We start from the raw sequence: 15,749 nt of genomic DNA, 5'->3' as shown, positions 1-15,749 counted from the left end.
CTTCATTTATATACCCACTGAAAGAGCGTTAGCGCTGTTGCAAAATATGAAGCAATAATATGCCACACAAAAGGTGAAACGAATTTCTGTCCTCTCCTTCTGTCCTCCTATCCTTTTTTAAAAAATACACCAGTTTTCTTCCCCAATTTGGGCGAGCGAACACACGTCAAGTGTCAAAAAAATGGAAGAACATAACTGAGGATAAAATACACACTCAGTTGTTCTCAACATGTACATCTAAGCCACGCGCGTTTTCTGGTCAATTCAGCAAAAAGTAAATCACACCGAATACGCGGAAAAGAAGCGGCCTTCCCCCCCCCAAAAAAAAAACAATAAATAAGAACGCAGTGATTTGTGATACGTACGTGCGAACATGTACACAGCCTTATCCATCTACGTGTTTACGCCCTCGCTCATCGTATGTGCGTTTGTGTGAGCTTCTGTGAGTTTACCTGAGTTGTTTGCCTGGCCTTTTTCCGCATTTCGCTTTTTCGGCTTATGCCACTTGTCACCGCGTAGAAGTTAAAATAAGGCAAAAACAAAATGAACAATAAAAAGTGAAAAGTCAAAACTGAAAAATAAAAACTGAAAAATTGAAGCGTAATAATTGAAATACAAGGAACGGCCCATAAATAGGCCCCCACCCACACGTACGCGATCAAAGAAGCTCACAACAAAGCAACTGATAAGAGGGAAGGCTAAAATGAATGATATGATGAAGGAGGATAGCCAAATAAAGTGTAAAAACATCGTATCCATATACACCATTCGAATGTATCTAAATGGGGTCATAATTGGATATGTTTTTAGACGTGAAATTTATAGAAAGTTTTATGTATATAAAAATGACAACTTGATATTTCATTGTTTAAAAGAAGGGTTCTGTTCAGCAGCACGCAATCAGGGTCCTCCCAGCACAGCTCATTTATCATCCCAGAGTCTATCGCATCATAGAAAAATCCGTCTGGCTAGTAAATTAAACTACAACAATTATTGCAAGAGTAACAAATATATCTGTAACTCTTTCCCCTTCCGTAATTTATCCAATTTGAAGAAAAACATTGAGGTCTCAAATTTCCTCGCTTCGAGACTTGCATTCTGGACATGTAAGCCTCCATAGCGAGAGAGACGCGCGTGGATATACCTTCATATGTGTGCATGTACATAAATATAAATATCTGCCCATCGTTTACGAAAAGGCCCCATTTTATACACCCTCATGGTTTTACGCACTGCCCACTTGAAGCACACACCTATGTCTACACGTATCCCCACCCGGGGGAACATTCTTAGGATTTCACTTTATACACAGATTTGCGAAAAAGTAGAGTGTATTAAAGATATAATCCACTTCCTATCTGACTGCTATGTGATTTTACTATTTTACCGTTTTGCTGTTTACATATATATTTTTGTGTTCCCCTTCCCCCGAGACACACACGTACACCCCGTCGCTTGCCCAATTCCACAGGCGTCTGCACCTTAACGTGCTGGGAATTGAACAAAGTATTTGAAAATAGCGTGCTGTCCCCTATATGTTCTGGCGTCGTAGCTTCCGCATTCAAGTAAGATCTTTTACTTTTATTAAAAAAAAAAAAAAAGAGCGATACAGAGGAAAATTCTAAAACATGTTTATAACCACTCTGCCTTTCTTTTCTTCTCCAACGTCCGCGCGTTATCCTTAAACTTCCTTTTAGCAAAGTAATTTTCAGGGAGTACCAGAAGATTCTCATCCCTGGATGGCTCGGATGCATCTTAAGGTAACCACGAGGGAGTCAGACATTTGTCCAATTCAATTGGACATCCTGTGAAGAGTGACACTTGTTCGTAAAATTTCTTTCATCTTTACATTCCCATTATTTTATAATTCCTAACACTGTGCTGTGCTTCATATTTTTATCCCCCTTTTAGCTACATTATTTTTATTTAAGCGACAGAGCATCGGCAAGGTTAGCCTACTTTCTCTCAAAAAAGTAAACAAGTCCAGCAACAGTTGCTCCTGATGCCATAGAAAGGGAGCTCAAATTTGCAGTTCCACGTAACGTCGCGGAATTGTAATTTTCCACTTTTCTTTTTTTTTTTTTTGGTAACCCTAGTAATATGTATTATTGTTTGAACGGTGCATGGCATAAGTACACACAGTGGGTAGAGGGTGATGCGGGATGGCCAACAATTTTGTAAGCTTCTTATGAGGAAACAACCCCGAAGGGGCTTATATAGACCGCCACTTGTAACACAAAATTGTGCACTTACATCCTGTGTACATTATCCCAGTGAACCCCTCCTCCCGTTTCTTCTTTTTTTTTTTTTTTTTTTAGTATAGCTGAGTGGTCAACTATTACATTTTTCATTTGTACACATATGCAACGATCATCTAGATAGAATAACCCTAATTTGTTTTCCCCTATCTTTTTCCGTACCCCCAATTTTTTTTTTTTTTTTCTTCCACAATTTTTAATCCGCCAAATATTTAAAACATGAATGAATGTGTGCAAAAATGATCGTCATTCGGGGGGTATGCCAAAATGTACATTTCGCGAATGCTACCTTAACATGTGCACTTCGTCTTACGAAAGCGTGGACGGAATTGCATAACGGGGAGACAATTTGTGTGAACGCCGTCGCTAATTAGCTATTCAGCTAGCTCAGTTATTCCTGTTGGCATTATTAGCACTGCTTAACACTGTCTATACTCTATTTTTTGTTTTTCTTTTTTCGGTTGACTCGTTTTTAATTAATATTAAAAAGTCTTGGCTGCCTCGCTTGACACGTGTAAAAATCATAATCGATGGAACACATGAACACATGTATACATGCACATACGTGCATACATACATAAGGTACACGTGCTCGTATACACCTTTGTCGGCATTGGGTCCAAGCACTAATTTAATTAGAAAAATCGTAAATTCTTCCTAATAGTACATGGAATGTATATATATATACGTATCGCCTTGGGGGTAAATAAAAATACATCGGGCTACGAAGCGTTGTGGTACGTACAGGTGTATGTGCGGATATTACGGGCATGCATAAATGGAAGGAGCTTCTATATGCGGCGATCAGCAGATGTAGCTGCTTATCTGCACAGGTTTGTGCGAATTTGTATCTAGCAGGAACCTTCGTAAAGGTAAAGTCTTCGTTTGGGGTGCTTCATCATAGGGGGCACATTCATAAAGTACACATTTACACACATTGCTTAGATGCTTCAAATTCAAAGTGCCCATGTTTTTTAATTCTTCTTCGTGGTAGGAAATTTCAATAGACGTACTTCTTTTCGTAAAGGGATGCACCTGCATCGGCTCCGCCTGCACCTCCCTTGTACTTTCCATATGTCGCCAAGGAGTTCGCTTCTGCTCTCTTTAGTAACACTTCTCTGGCCTTCTGAACATTCTCCTTCTTTCCTTTCCAGGTATTCAAGACAGAAGCCTGCAATGCTCTACCGTAGGAAAAGGTCAACGCCCATGGATGTGGACCTAACGCATTCATGGAATTCAAATTGACAGATGCTTCCTCTTCTGATTGGCCCCCCGATAAGAATACAACTCCTGGTAAAGCTGGGGGTACCGTCCTAAGTAAAGTTCTGACTGTGAGGAAACCAATGTCCTGCGTTTTGGTTTTCACAGCACAGTCGTATCCTGCGGTCACCATGTTTGGCTTCAATAAAGCTCCTTCCAACAGAATTCCGTGATCATGTAATGCTTTAAAAACACAAGCCAACACCTTCTGTGTTACAGTTGCACATACTTCTATAGTGTGAGAACCATCAGCCAAAATTTCGGGTTCAACAATTGGTACGAGTTTGTTCTGTTGGCAGATAGATGCATATCTAGCTAATCCCCATGCAGTTTCTTGAATGGATAAATCAGTTGGCTTTCCCTTTACTGGATCAATTACTAAGACAGCTCTCCATTTTGCAAACCTTGCACCAGCTTTGTAATATTCTTTACACCTCTCAGCTAGACCATCCAATCCTTGGGTTGACTTCTCATCATCAGTGCATGGGATTGTAACTAAACCTTTGTCAACTTTAATTCCTGGAATGATTCCCTCGTCGTGTAATAAATTTACCAAAGGGACACCAGCTTCATTCTTCTGGAATAGGGTTTCTTCAAACAAAATTGCTCCTGATATAAATTTACCTAGTCCCTTCGTTCCGAAGAGTAGGTCTCTATAGCTAGCTCTGTTCTCGATGGTATTTTCTACATTTATGTTATCGAACCTTTTCTTAATAGTTTGGGTCGATTCGTCAGCAGCTAAAATTCCTTTTCCTGCTTCAACAAGCTTCTTTGCTGTGGTTGCTATTTCTTCAGCAACATCTGCGGATAGTTTGAGGGGGGCGTTTTTATATTCGGATCCGGTGGCCTGTAAGGAGGAGGGCAAAAATAGATCAAAATCAGTATTTGCAAGGACATAATGGGAAGATGCTCTCATTTTTTTCTTTTTCTGCTCAGCTAGCCAATTTGTGATTCATGCACAAATTGTGTTCTTCTTGGTATGCAATATATACTATCACACACGCAATTTTGTATACACTACAATGGGCACATGTTACAAGGGGAGGGAAAAAGCGGAAAACCCACATACATATCACACGAATGTAGCAAGAAAATGGTATGACCACACTGGGGTCAGGCGTACTCCTCCAACCCCAAAGATTTGGTCATCTCTCTTTCCTTTCAAGAAGTGAAAAGCTCTCAATTATTCTCAGTACCATTTTGTGAGCAATCAGATGTTCTAAGTATACGTATAGTTATATATGTATATACTTATAGGGCTATCGCAAGGAGCAAAATATATTAAAAATTTAGCAAAAATTATGTATATATATTTCTTTTTTTCTGTGAAAAAAATGTACCAAAAGCATTCGTCAATGAATTTATATATTTGCAATAAGGGCGCCAAATTGAAAAGCATTTCCAAAAGGCACATACAAATAAATTCAACAAATTTGACAGTAGACAAAAGTAGTCCTAGCATGTAGCACTCGCATAAGTGGCATATATATATATATATGCAGTTAATGCGTACGTGCCCCTTGCAGTATGGTAAATGTATAAAAAGCTCTTAACCGTATCACCTGCACCCCCGGGGCAATGCTTTACGCGGTAAAAACCGGTTCCATGGTTGGTCGAAGGGGGTTATTTACTTCCATCACATCCCGGTTTGTAGCAATTGCGCGGGGCAGATGTTCGTACATGTTCACGAAAATATGTACTCAAAAGTGGTCACAAAGTGGGTACAAAAGTGGGCGCAAATATGCACTACATGGGTTACTCCCTTTCAAGCGCTCCTCCCAACGCCGTATGTGTGAACTGCCAAAAGATGGCTCAAAAAATGTAAGCTCTTTCTGATGCAACGCAAGAAGTGCCACCCACGCAGGCCTTCCTCAGCATGAAAAAAAAAACGCTCGAAAAACTAAACACGAATAGAAACTTGGAGTATACCCATAAAATGCGCATGTAAAAAAAGGAAAAAAAAAGGATTTTTTTTTTTCCTCCATGTATTACGTAAATGTAAATACAAGTGACCAAATCACTAAACGTTGGCATGTACTTCTGCATACATATGAGCAAACTCCGATTCGTCATCATTTTATGCCTTACCATTTTTAAAAGTTAAGTGTTTTGCGGTAAATATGTTATTTGTAGCACTGTCCAATGTACGTGTCTCTTCCCTGCAAAAATAAAAATAGGTGTTTTTCTTATTGTTGAAGTATACGGAAATATTTTCTTTCCTTTTTGCCTTCAAAACTTGCATACAAAATGAATCCTTTATAATAAAGCATTTCGCCCTGATATTCATACCACTGTGTTAAGGATTATTCCAATCGTTTTAATGTGTAATTGCCAAAGGGGGGGAGATGTGTTCGATTGAATGTATTTTATTTTAAGTGTGAATGTTAAGCATGAAATGAAATTTTCAATCGCTCAATTGCTTTAATTTTGCCTTTAAAAGAGAAAGAAGTGGATGAAATGGACGAAGCAGAAGAAATTGTGAAGCAAAGCAATCGCAGGCTCGATTAATCGTTTTAAAAATATTAATGTTCCTTTTTGTCAAAAATGTGTGGGAAAAAAATTAAAATGAAAAAATGATAAATTTGAAAAGAAAAAAAGGAAAATGAACTTTTGTAAAAATATTTAAATGGAAAGATGAAAAGGTTTATTTTTTAATTTTGTCAAAAAAAAAAAAAAAAAAAAGGGGAACGTTTTTTTTAAATAGCCTTTTAAAAAAAAAAAAAAAAAAATTCGCATCAAAGTATGAAGTCTCTCAGGAAAGCAAAACATTTCGCAAAACTTTGCACATCGATAAACGTCTTATTTTTCGTTTTTCCTTTTCCGTTCGATAAAGCGAAAAAAGCTGGATACGAAAAGTGTTCGGAGTTACCCACCTGTGCGTACCAGAAAAGGGGAAAAAAACTTCCTACATGCATTGGAAGAAAATGGACAGGAAAGAGTTGTATAAATTTTTTTACCTGAGGAAGCTAAAAAACAAAAAGAAAAGAAAAAAAAGGAACAGCATTCTACCTCCTTGGGAAAAAGTTAGCGTGCTCTTAAAAAGGGTGGAAATATTGGAATGTTAGTACGCAAGACGCGCAAACAGGTGTGAACATGTGTGTCCATATATATACATATAAACATACATGCGGGTGGGACTGGCTATAACTGGGCTCTTTACAGAATAGGTGGGGCGCAATTTGGTGCTCAACAGTGAATATTCGCAGGGCTATAATATCTCTATGCCCTCATATTTTTTTTACTGTTCTCTTTTGCCATTCATTTTAAGCGTGTCTCTGCGCAAAAGGAGCAGAAACGTATGGATGGTTAAAAAAAAATATAATTCTTTTTTTTTTTTTACTGGTTCAACACGCATTTCTGATTCTCTCCTACATGGGTTATCATAATGCTGCACATCGTCCCTTGTCCGACTACGTGTGTTTACGCTTAAGTGTGTCATAGTTTCCCCTCCATGTAATTGCAGTGGAGTGTAAATAGGATTCGCGCCATCGCGATTATTTTGTCTTTCCTGCCAGGGACGCGCATTACTACCTACCTGCGTCCATGCGACCATGTGCCCCTCAGAGCGCTGTTTAGAATATGCAACATGTCGACATAATCATATGGCTTGGAAGAACTTCAAAAAAGGATTCCCTGTTCTTATTACTTAGCTCCGCTATGCACATAGATTAGCACATTTTAATGAACATGTACTTATCTCACTTTCGAAATATATTGTACTGGTACACTCAAAACATTGTAGTAAACAAATATAACTATTTGGTAGAAACACTGCAGCGGAGGAAGATCCCTTTCCATCCCACGGTGCATCCCCGTTATTGTGCCATTTAAAAGAAACTATATATACTTACGTTCATATATGTTACACGCACAATCAGCTTTTTTTTTGACCCATTTTTGCATCAATAATTTGTTCTTCATTTTTTGTAACCTATCGAAGCCTTTTCCGCACAGTTTTATGCCATTTTGTTCGTTTCCACTTTTTACGAGGCAAATAAGTTGTGCCCTTCCTGCGTGCAACCTAAACGGTCACTATAAATCCCGTTGTTGATATCGAAGATGTTTCCGTGTGAGGAGCACCCCCCACCCACCCTCTTTTTCTCCAGTTAGCCATGGCATGCGAATAACTGCTAAAATGACAATCTTATGAACCACGTTTTTATGAATAGTGAACCCCAAACCTGACATCTCCAAGGAATGGACTAAGGACGCGTTTTGCTTTTACCCACCCCTCTTCGCTGAGTGTAAATACCGGAATACATGCACATGTAAAAACCCAAGTATATGCATCCCTTTGGGAGAGCTAAAGGGACGTATAATACTCTCGTAAGGAAGATGAAAGAACATCTCAACTTCTTCGAACTTTTTCCCCATAGAAGATGTTTGGAAAAATAAGTTGCCTTCCTTTAATTGGGAAAATCTGTAAGAACCACGAGAAGGCAACCTTTGCATTTGTTCCGTTAGTAAACAAAATTGTGCGTACAAGCAAATGCTTCAGTCTTAAGAATTTAGCAAACGGAAAAGAAGAAGCGGTACGCAACGTGTTGGATGACGGCATTTCCTTTCTTTTATTTGGGGACTGCACCGTCTATCATAAAAAAGGGTTAACTTACGAAATAGGACATAGAAGAAGCATCCATTTGGGAAACACCACTGAACTTATTCTACCAACACATGGCCTAAGGAATAAAATCCGAGGTAGACCTTGGGGAATTGACACTCCCCATCGCAGTGAAGACTCTGGAAAGGGGATGTCCCCCACCGATTTGATACGCAGCGCATGTGTAGAGAAAACACTTCATTTTAGTTGGCTCAAAAATATTAGGAAGAAACAGTACTACAAGATTATAGGAAAAATGGGAGTTAAGAAAAGGAACGCTGGAATGTACTGGAGCTTCTATGTCAACAAGAGGAAAAAAATTAGAAAGAAGCGCAGGACTATTTAAGCAGCGTGTCACGTAAGTGGGGGTCTCACGTGTACATGAGCATGCGGTCTTTTGTCCGCCTCGAGCAACACGGTGTTACCTTTTTTAAGACCATCTTTTTGATGATCATATTTTTTTTTCATGCTGAGGGAGAACAAAAAAGTTGCGAAGAAATAAGGATTCCCCAAAAATTGGGACAAAATTACACTAATGCACTTTTTTCAAACGGTGACTATATATTAAGATGTTCTCAGTAGAGGTGAATAATCTGTTTTTTTGTATTTCATCGCTTTGAAGCATCTCATCACTTGGGAGTATGTCCTGTCGTAACAGAGCATCTTCAGAAGGCTTAAACAAGGTTGATACTGCATGAATATCAGTCTGGTGGGGAAATAAAAAAAAAAAAAAAAAAAAGAAGGGGGGAGGAGAGGGCAAATCGTGTCGTTCAGAGAGGATGCGGTCTATATTTCTGTGCTCACCGCGTTAAGATGCCCACACATGCTTGCATCTCATTTGATTAATAGTTTTCTGGAGGCCTTTTTTTTTTCGCCCATTTCCCCCCCTCACGCGTCTCATAAACGAGTGTGCACACGCGAGATTTACATACCTAAAAGGGGGCAAAACAGAATGGTAACATATATACCCTTGTGAACTTACCCGCACATGCCCCCTTTTTTTATTAACCGCCCCGACGGCGTAAATCAAATTATAAGCGCCGCTCAGTCGAAACGGGCCCGGAAATAGGAAAGTTCACGATGAAAAACTTATTCTTCGTCTTCGAAATTTCGTAAGAGACATTCCTTGTTTGCAAAAAGATGAGCGAGTCGCTTTCAGGTTTTATCACCCTAAAAGGGGCACCATCCTTTTCGTTGGATGGAAGGGTTCTGGCATCAGCAATGTTCGGTTCTGCCTTATCACTCTCCTCGTTATACTCATTTTTGTATAACTTAATTTCTACGTCATCATCTGAATGTACAAAGGGGACATAAATACAGGTAAATTTCTTCCCGTTGTCCATTTTGCCATACCCTCCTTGGCAATGCTTTTTTATATAAGACTTATTGGGGGAGAAGTACAAAAATTGAAATAGTGTACCTATCTGCAAAGATAAATTTGCCTTTTTATTTAGCTCATACGGAAGTAATGATAGCTCTTTTAGGAGTTTATATAACCCTCTTTGTTTCTGTCTGTCCAAGCTAGTAATGTACGTCCAGCAGTAAAAATCAGTTCTCACACTTTTGTACTCCATGCCAAATTCGTTAAACTGGTTATTATACTCGATAAAAACTAACTCGTCAAATATTAACTTGGTGTATTCCCTGCCGAGGAAATTTTTCTGTAGCCCCACATGATCATGCATCAAACTTGCAATTGTATCGGTCTTTATTTTATTTAAGTCATGTTCGTTTATGTTCAGGGGGTTCGCCAAAGAAACAATATTTTTTGTGCTCTTCGAACTTATTTCTGTGATTCTTTCCTTCACCTTTGTTGTTATATACTTACTAAAAACCAGTCTCAATATATCACTTCTTAAAAAATGATCCGTCTCTAGGGTTACTTTATTTTCTCCTTGGGAAGCAGCCTTGGCAATTACATTTGTATATATGGCGAATGCCTTTTGTGTTATTTCTGCCAGGGACGTTTTCACATTTTCTTGGTCCTTTTCACTGTCTAGTATTTCTCCCAATACATCATCATCATCTTTTTTAAATTTGAAGCAACTTATATTTCCATCGCTATGATGGTCACTACATGAGCTGCAACTTTGTTTGTTTAATTTTTCCTCCGTTCCGGTTTCTATCCTTAGATCCTTTTCTAATTCGATGCAATATTGGTAGCTAATCGTCCCGCACAAATAATTGTAAAATTTTGTCACAGTTTCCTTGTCCCACTCGACTTCCATATTGGGAAGAGGAGCAGACGTAGAAAGTCGTTGCGTTACGATGGATTCGGGGAACGAAAAAAGGAAAAGAAAACAGTTCACTTTCGTGTGAATCTTTTTGTTTCCCCTCTTCGAATGAGCGCTATGAGCCTACGAAGTATCAATGTGGCGACTGAATATGCTGATTCTCAAGTGTCAAAAAAAGAGTGTACCATGTTTATGCCTACTTTTTTTTCCTTCTCTGATTTTTCATAACATCGTGTGGAGAGGACCCCCAGGCAGGCGCATTCAAATAATGGAGACCCCACTGCAGGATAAGCTCACCGGTTTGAACCCTCCCATTTGCATACGCACATGTGCATGCACACTGTTGAACCGAATAGTAAAATTGCAAGTGATCTATTCAAGGCCCTCCCGTGTTCTATACTTTCACATTTACGCCTTTTTTTGTTCCTCCTGCTTCTCGCTTTGTCTGTTGGACCAAATGCACGTGGAAAAACGACTGAAACCACTCGTCCCGCTTTTCTGCTTCGCATTCGTACGGTATAGCGCAATTGCCTCCCCATTTACGTCCTCAAAATGTTGTAAATCTTTGGGAAAAAATTGCGTTGCCAATAACTTGGCACGTTTTGCAAAATAAAGGCTTTTTATTGATTCGTGATAGCGACGCGGTTAAACGGAGTTAAAAAAAAAGGGAAGAAAAAAAGCGCGTTAAACATGTGCAAAATGTCAGCAGAACGTGCGCAAAAAATGGGCTAAAATGGCCTAAAAAATAGGCTAAAAATCTATGAAAAACGCCTTGGCAAATTCGAAATGGAGCGACTTCAATGTTTGTCCACTTGCACAACTATGTGTGACAAAAGATGCGTCCATTTTTTTACTCATTCGAATAGGGTAACGATTTTTTCATGTTAATTTAATTTTTCTTTTTTTTTTTGGGCGTTCTCTGGCTCAGTCGTTGGGGCAGCGGTGGTAAAAAAATGGCACCTCCTATTGACAGCGGCATGGACATGCATAGCTCACGCGTGTCATTCCCCGCCAACTGCGACCTCCGCTACAACCGCGGTCGATCAAATAAAGCGTTCGTAATCCTCTGCTTCCAGGTCAGGTTCTCCCTGAAGTAACTCTTTATCTTCTGCACACAATCTTCTAGCTTGATTTCCCGTTCCCCCGTCGACTTCTCCTTGTCCTGTGTAAGCTCTCGTAGTTTGATGACGCCCCTTTCAATTTCATCGCCAATTATCACTGCCAGGGGAATCTGCTTCTCCAAGGCGTAAACCAGCTGCTTCTGTATCTTCTGATCCTTCACGTAGATAAACTCCGTCGATATGTCTTCCTCCCACAACTTTTTACACAACTCGATGGTCTCTTTAAAACAGTTTTTCTTCATGTTGCATATGAGGACTTCTACCGAGTTGTCCTTCAGGGGTAAGACGGAGGAAGCGGCAATCCCAGGAGAGGCAACATCCCCCGGTGAAGGAACCTTCCCGAGGGGACAATTCTCTACTTTTACTTCCTTCTTAGTAAGAACGTCGCCCCCCCCTGGACCCAGAATTAAGCCACCCTTTTTTACCACCCCCTCGGCGATGGCAATGATCCGCTCGATACCGACAGAAGCGCCAACGGATGGGATATACTCCTTTCGTTTGTTCCTTATCAAGTAATCGTATCTCCCTCCCGCAGCCACACTCCCTAGTCCCGTCTCGGACAGGAGAACAAATTCGAATATAATCCCTGTGTAGTAATCCAATCCCCTGGCCAGAGACAAATCAAAAGAAAATTGATTGAGCATATTAAAATGTTTTAACAAGTCAAAAATTTGCTCTAAATGATTTATAACTTGATACACTTCATTTTTGTAAGATTCCTCAAAAGCGGATTCACTTAAATCGTTTCTCAAAAATTCGATGACCAGAAAAGGGGACAAACTTAACGTCTTCGAAATGTACGTTTCGATTTTATCAACCGATTCGACGGGGATTCCTTTCTCATTTAATAACTCATCCCGAAATTGCTGAAACGTTATTTTGTCCAATTTGTCTATACTGCTGGAAATCGTCTTCACCTTATCCTTGTGAATATTACAGGAGAGAAGCATGTATTCTAAGATTTTTCTGTGATTTATTTTGCAGTTAAAATTACCAATCACCTTTTTCAAGTTATTTAAAATGTCCCAGAATATGAACAGAATGTGAAAGTCTGTACGCACTATGTCATATTTTCCTACGATGTCGAAATCACACTGATAGAACTCTCTAAACCTGCCTCGGTTCATGCTCGGTTCATCTCTCCGGTATACTTTCCCTATATGAAACCTTTTTAGAGAATTTAAATTGTTTGTGTTGACAAAGCGATACAAAGGAACAGTTAAATCATATCTAAGAGATAGACTTTCCCCTCCTTGGTCCTTTAAATCGAATATTAATTTGGAATCCTCTCCATATTTATCCGTTAACGTCTCCTTAAGTTCAAAAATGGGGGTATCTATTTCTACTGCCCCGTGTAGTAAAAACTTCTTCTTCACAAAATCGAAAAAGATATTTCTCAATTGCATTTCTTCTCCTGTAAAATCTTTGGCACCTTTCGGAACTTTCAAGTTAAAATTGATATTCTTCTGGATTAGTACTTCCCCTATCGGTTCATCCAATTTGTACAGGTTTAACCTTCTCCTTAGCGCAGGAAAGGAATTATTGATAACAATTTTGTTTCCACTCATAAGTGGTATCGTCTGATTTTTCTCCCCCTCTGTTGGTTTAGAAATGTCCAATTGGGAGTCCTCCCCCCTTTCTGCCATCAGGGAGTAAAGAAAATGCTTAAACTCGAGGCACCCAACCCCTATGTGGTGAACGCCCCCCGACACTTTTTTATTTTTCAACACTTGTGCTAGCGCTTTGTTATATGCCTTTATGTCGTACATAATGTTTGTCTGAAGAATAATATCCGTCAGCAGAATTAGCAGATCGCAAAATATGCTGTTCATTTCACTAAACTTTTGCAATTCGTTGGAGAACTCCATCTGTAGAAACCTCTCTTGGATGCTCTTTAAATATTTCTCCTCATACAACGTGGAGAGGATTGAACCTGATGATGTGCTTTCATCTGCAATTGCGTCATCTAGCAATATAAATCCGTTCGACAAGGGCTTCTTCAAATTTGCGTGTTCTTCTACAATTTGCTCATTCGCCGTAACAAATTCGTGCATCTTCCCAACAAATAATGGCACCACCTTGGCTGTAATGTCAAGCACATTCTTAATGTGAACCCTAAGAGTGTCATTCATATTTTTACTCAACATGGTGATATAATTATTTAATGAGTTCATCTCGTGTGTGTACTCACTTCTATAGCTATCTATGGTGTTCTTAAAATTTTGATTTATTAGGTGCATAAAATATTCATTGTCGTCCGTTAGTTTACTTTGCGCATAGAGAAATAACATCAAGTTTGCGCTAAAACTTTTGGACAACTCCTTATTCTTCTCCACCTTAGAATCGTGTGTCATCCATTTGATCTTACTTATCAGATCATTTATCGATTGTATGTTACTATTATTCGCGTTATTGTTAAAGGCGTTTTTAAATAGGACGTCACAGTTTATGTGAAATAACTCCAGAACGTTGCACAGACAGCAGGTTAGGTACCTGCACAAGGACACCGTTTTGTAGGAATTTAAAAAAACTATGCTACAGTTTTCTAGGACAACACTGATGCACATGTTGAAATCATTCAGGTTGTATTCCAATTTGGCACATTTTTTCAAATTCGAAAGGAAGAACTGTTTTAGTACTTCACTGTGAGGGGATCCCCCTTGTGGTGGTGCACTGGGCGAGGGAGCAATTGATGAGGGACATGACCCCTCGGACCCGGAAGTACACTCCGTGGTGCTATTAATGGAGCAGCAAACGCTTTTGAGCAAATTTAAATCCAAACTGTTCTTAAATCTTAGCATATTTATCAGAAAAAAAAAGTACAAGCATTTCAATTCGTCCATGTGATAACTGCGGGATTTTCCATGCCCGGCCTGCTCTGCTTTTGGGGCTTCTCCCCCCCCTACACTTACGTTCGTCCCAGTGATGAACGATCCATGACCCTTTTCTAACTCGTCTACACTTATCTTATGCTCGTTCAATTTATAAATGGAATCTTTAAAGCTGGACGGCTCCAGCTTGAGCTGCTTCTGGTGTATGCACACATCGACCACATCTTTGGTGTTAAATATTTTGCTCTTGTAAACGCTTATGCTCATTTTTGTTGTAACACAATGTTTTCCTTTTCCCCTCTCTTGTATAATCTGTACGGGCAGAAACGAATGACACAGATTTCTTAGGTGAACATGGACTAGTGGGCGGACTTGAGCAGACATAAAAAAAGAGGGGCATCTTCTCCAAGTTCAGGGTTCACAGTTCAGTTCGAAGTGCGCTTCAAAGATCGATTCACGGTTCAGTTCACAGTTCGGTTCAGACTTTAGTTCACAGTTTGGTTCACAGTTTACAGATCATATTTCGGAGATCATGCTTCGGAGCGGTGCGTCGGTTCGTTCGAGGAGTATGTATTACGCATAAAGTATAGGCATACATACGGATGTGTTTCTTGTCGCATGTGTGCAGTTATGCATTCGTTCGCAGTAGGGAAGCGCTTACTCGGCAAGTTAGAACGTGCAACAGTGTATACGTAATTTGTGTTAATGCTTAAAATGTACCAACTTAGGGGCTGCAACACTTAAAAAAAAAAAATATAACTCGATTTTTTTCTCTTAACTAGTTGGTAAAAATAGGGTAACTGCCTCTCATCCGATATGTTTGCCTTGATTTTGCGATTCACTTTTTTTCTGTTTTCCCCAAAAGGGAGAGAAACATCAATGTAGTAGTAGCAGTATGGAAAAGAAAAAAAAATAATGAGAGGTGCTCAGTACTGGGGAATTTTATAACCATAAAACTCCGCGACCAGTGCGAAGTGCGAACTCTATGATACGGTGAGCAGTCGAGTCGAGACGTAGAACGTGGCGTTTATCAGTGAATGAGATCACATGAAAAGGGCAACATCCCTATCACATGTTTTTAAACTTCGTAGCTGACAATTTGTACGCATAAATTTACAGCGTTAATATGTTTGCAGTCTTTACGCTTTCTTTTCCCCCCTTCGAGCATTACCGTTTTGGTATTTTACTTTTTTTTCTTTTTTTTTTTTCTTTTTTTTTGACGTCATTTGCTGGTTTCATTCACCATTTGCTGGTTTCTGTCACAGGTTTCTCTTTAATTTTCCTTCGTTTTTGTAACATTCCCCGCTGTTTATTTTCCCAGTGCCCCAGAAGGTTGTTACATGTTTGCGTACATACCTGTGGCAACTCCTGCTAAATGTTTCCCCCCCATTTCCTTTGTATTTCTTCGTTATTATCCCGTCCAGTGCCTCGCATTTTTCACGCAA

At 39.4% G+C, this 15,749-nt stretch overlaps 5 protein-coding genes across 5 annotated transcripts; 2 read left to right on the top strand and 3 right to left on the bottom strand.

Annotated features, from left to right (window-relative positions):
* Positions 1-703: 703 nt before the first annotated feature.
* On the top strand, positions 704-1,764 carry C922_00341 (hypothetical protein; the record flags this gene model as incomplete). The annotated part of the gene is made up of 4 exons (XM_008815958.1): positions 704-1,106; positions 1,326-1,329; positions 1,434-1,565; positions 1,698-1,764. The coding sequence occupies 4 exons, from the start codon at positions 704-706 to the stop codon at positions 1,762-1,764; spliced, it is 606 nt and encodes a 201-aa protein (XP_008814180.1).
* A 1,494-nt stretch (positions 1,765-3,258) lies between these two features.
* C922_00340 (fructose-bisphosphate aldolase) lies at positions 3,259-4,434 on the bottom strand (the record flags this gene model as incomplete). Its single annotated transcript, XM_008815957.1, has 1 exon — positions 3,259-4,434. The coding sequence occupies one exon, from the start codon at positions 4,432-4,434 to the stop codon at positions 3,259-3,261; it is 1,176 nt and encodes a 391-aa protein (XP_008814179.1).
* A 3,463-nt stretch (positions 4,435-7,897) lies between these two features.
* On the top strand, positions 7,898-8,464 carry C922_00339 (hypothetical protein; the record flags this gene model as incomplete). The annotated part of the gene is made up of 1 exon (XM_008815956.1): positions 7,898-8,464. One exon carries the CDS (start codon positions 7,898-7,900, stop codon positions 8,462-8,464), a length of 567 nt encoding a protein of 188 aa, XP_008814178.1.
* A 186-nt stretch (positions 8,465-8,650) lies between these two features.
* Positions 8,651-10,346, bottom strand: C922_00338 (hypothetical protein; the record flags this gene model as incomplete). The annotated part of the gene is made up of 2 exons (XM_008815955.1): positions 8,651-8,824; positions 9,198-10,346. The coding sequence occupies 2 exons, from the start codon at positions 10,344-10,346 to the stop codon at positions 8,651-8,653; spliced, it is 1,323 nt and encodes a 440-aa protein (XP_008814177.1).
* A 1,033-nt stretch (positions 10,347-11,379) lies between these two features.
* On the bottom strand, positions 11,380-14,571 carry C922_00337 (histidyl-tRNA synthetase; the record flags this gene model as incomplete). Its single annotated transcript, XM_008815954.1, has 1 exon — positions 11,380-14,571. One exon carries the CDS (start codon positions 14,569-14,571, stop codon positions 11,380-11,382), a length of 3,192 nt encoding a protein of 1,063 aa, XP_008814176.1.
* Between the last annotated feature and the right edge of the window lie 1,178 nt (positions 14,572-15,749).

This window comes from Plasmodium inui, assembly GCF_000524495.1.
Source record: "Plasmodium inui San Antonio 1 unplaced genomic scaffold supercont1.1, whole genome shotgun sequence".
Classification (NCBI taxonomy): domain Eukaryota; phylum Apicomplexa; class Aconoidasida; order Haemosporida; family Plasmodiidae; genus Plasmodium; species Plasmodium inui.
The sequence above is the reverse complement of the archived record's forward strand: the minus strand, read 5'-3'. Positions and strand labels throughout refer to the sequence as shown.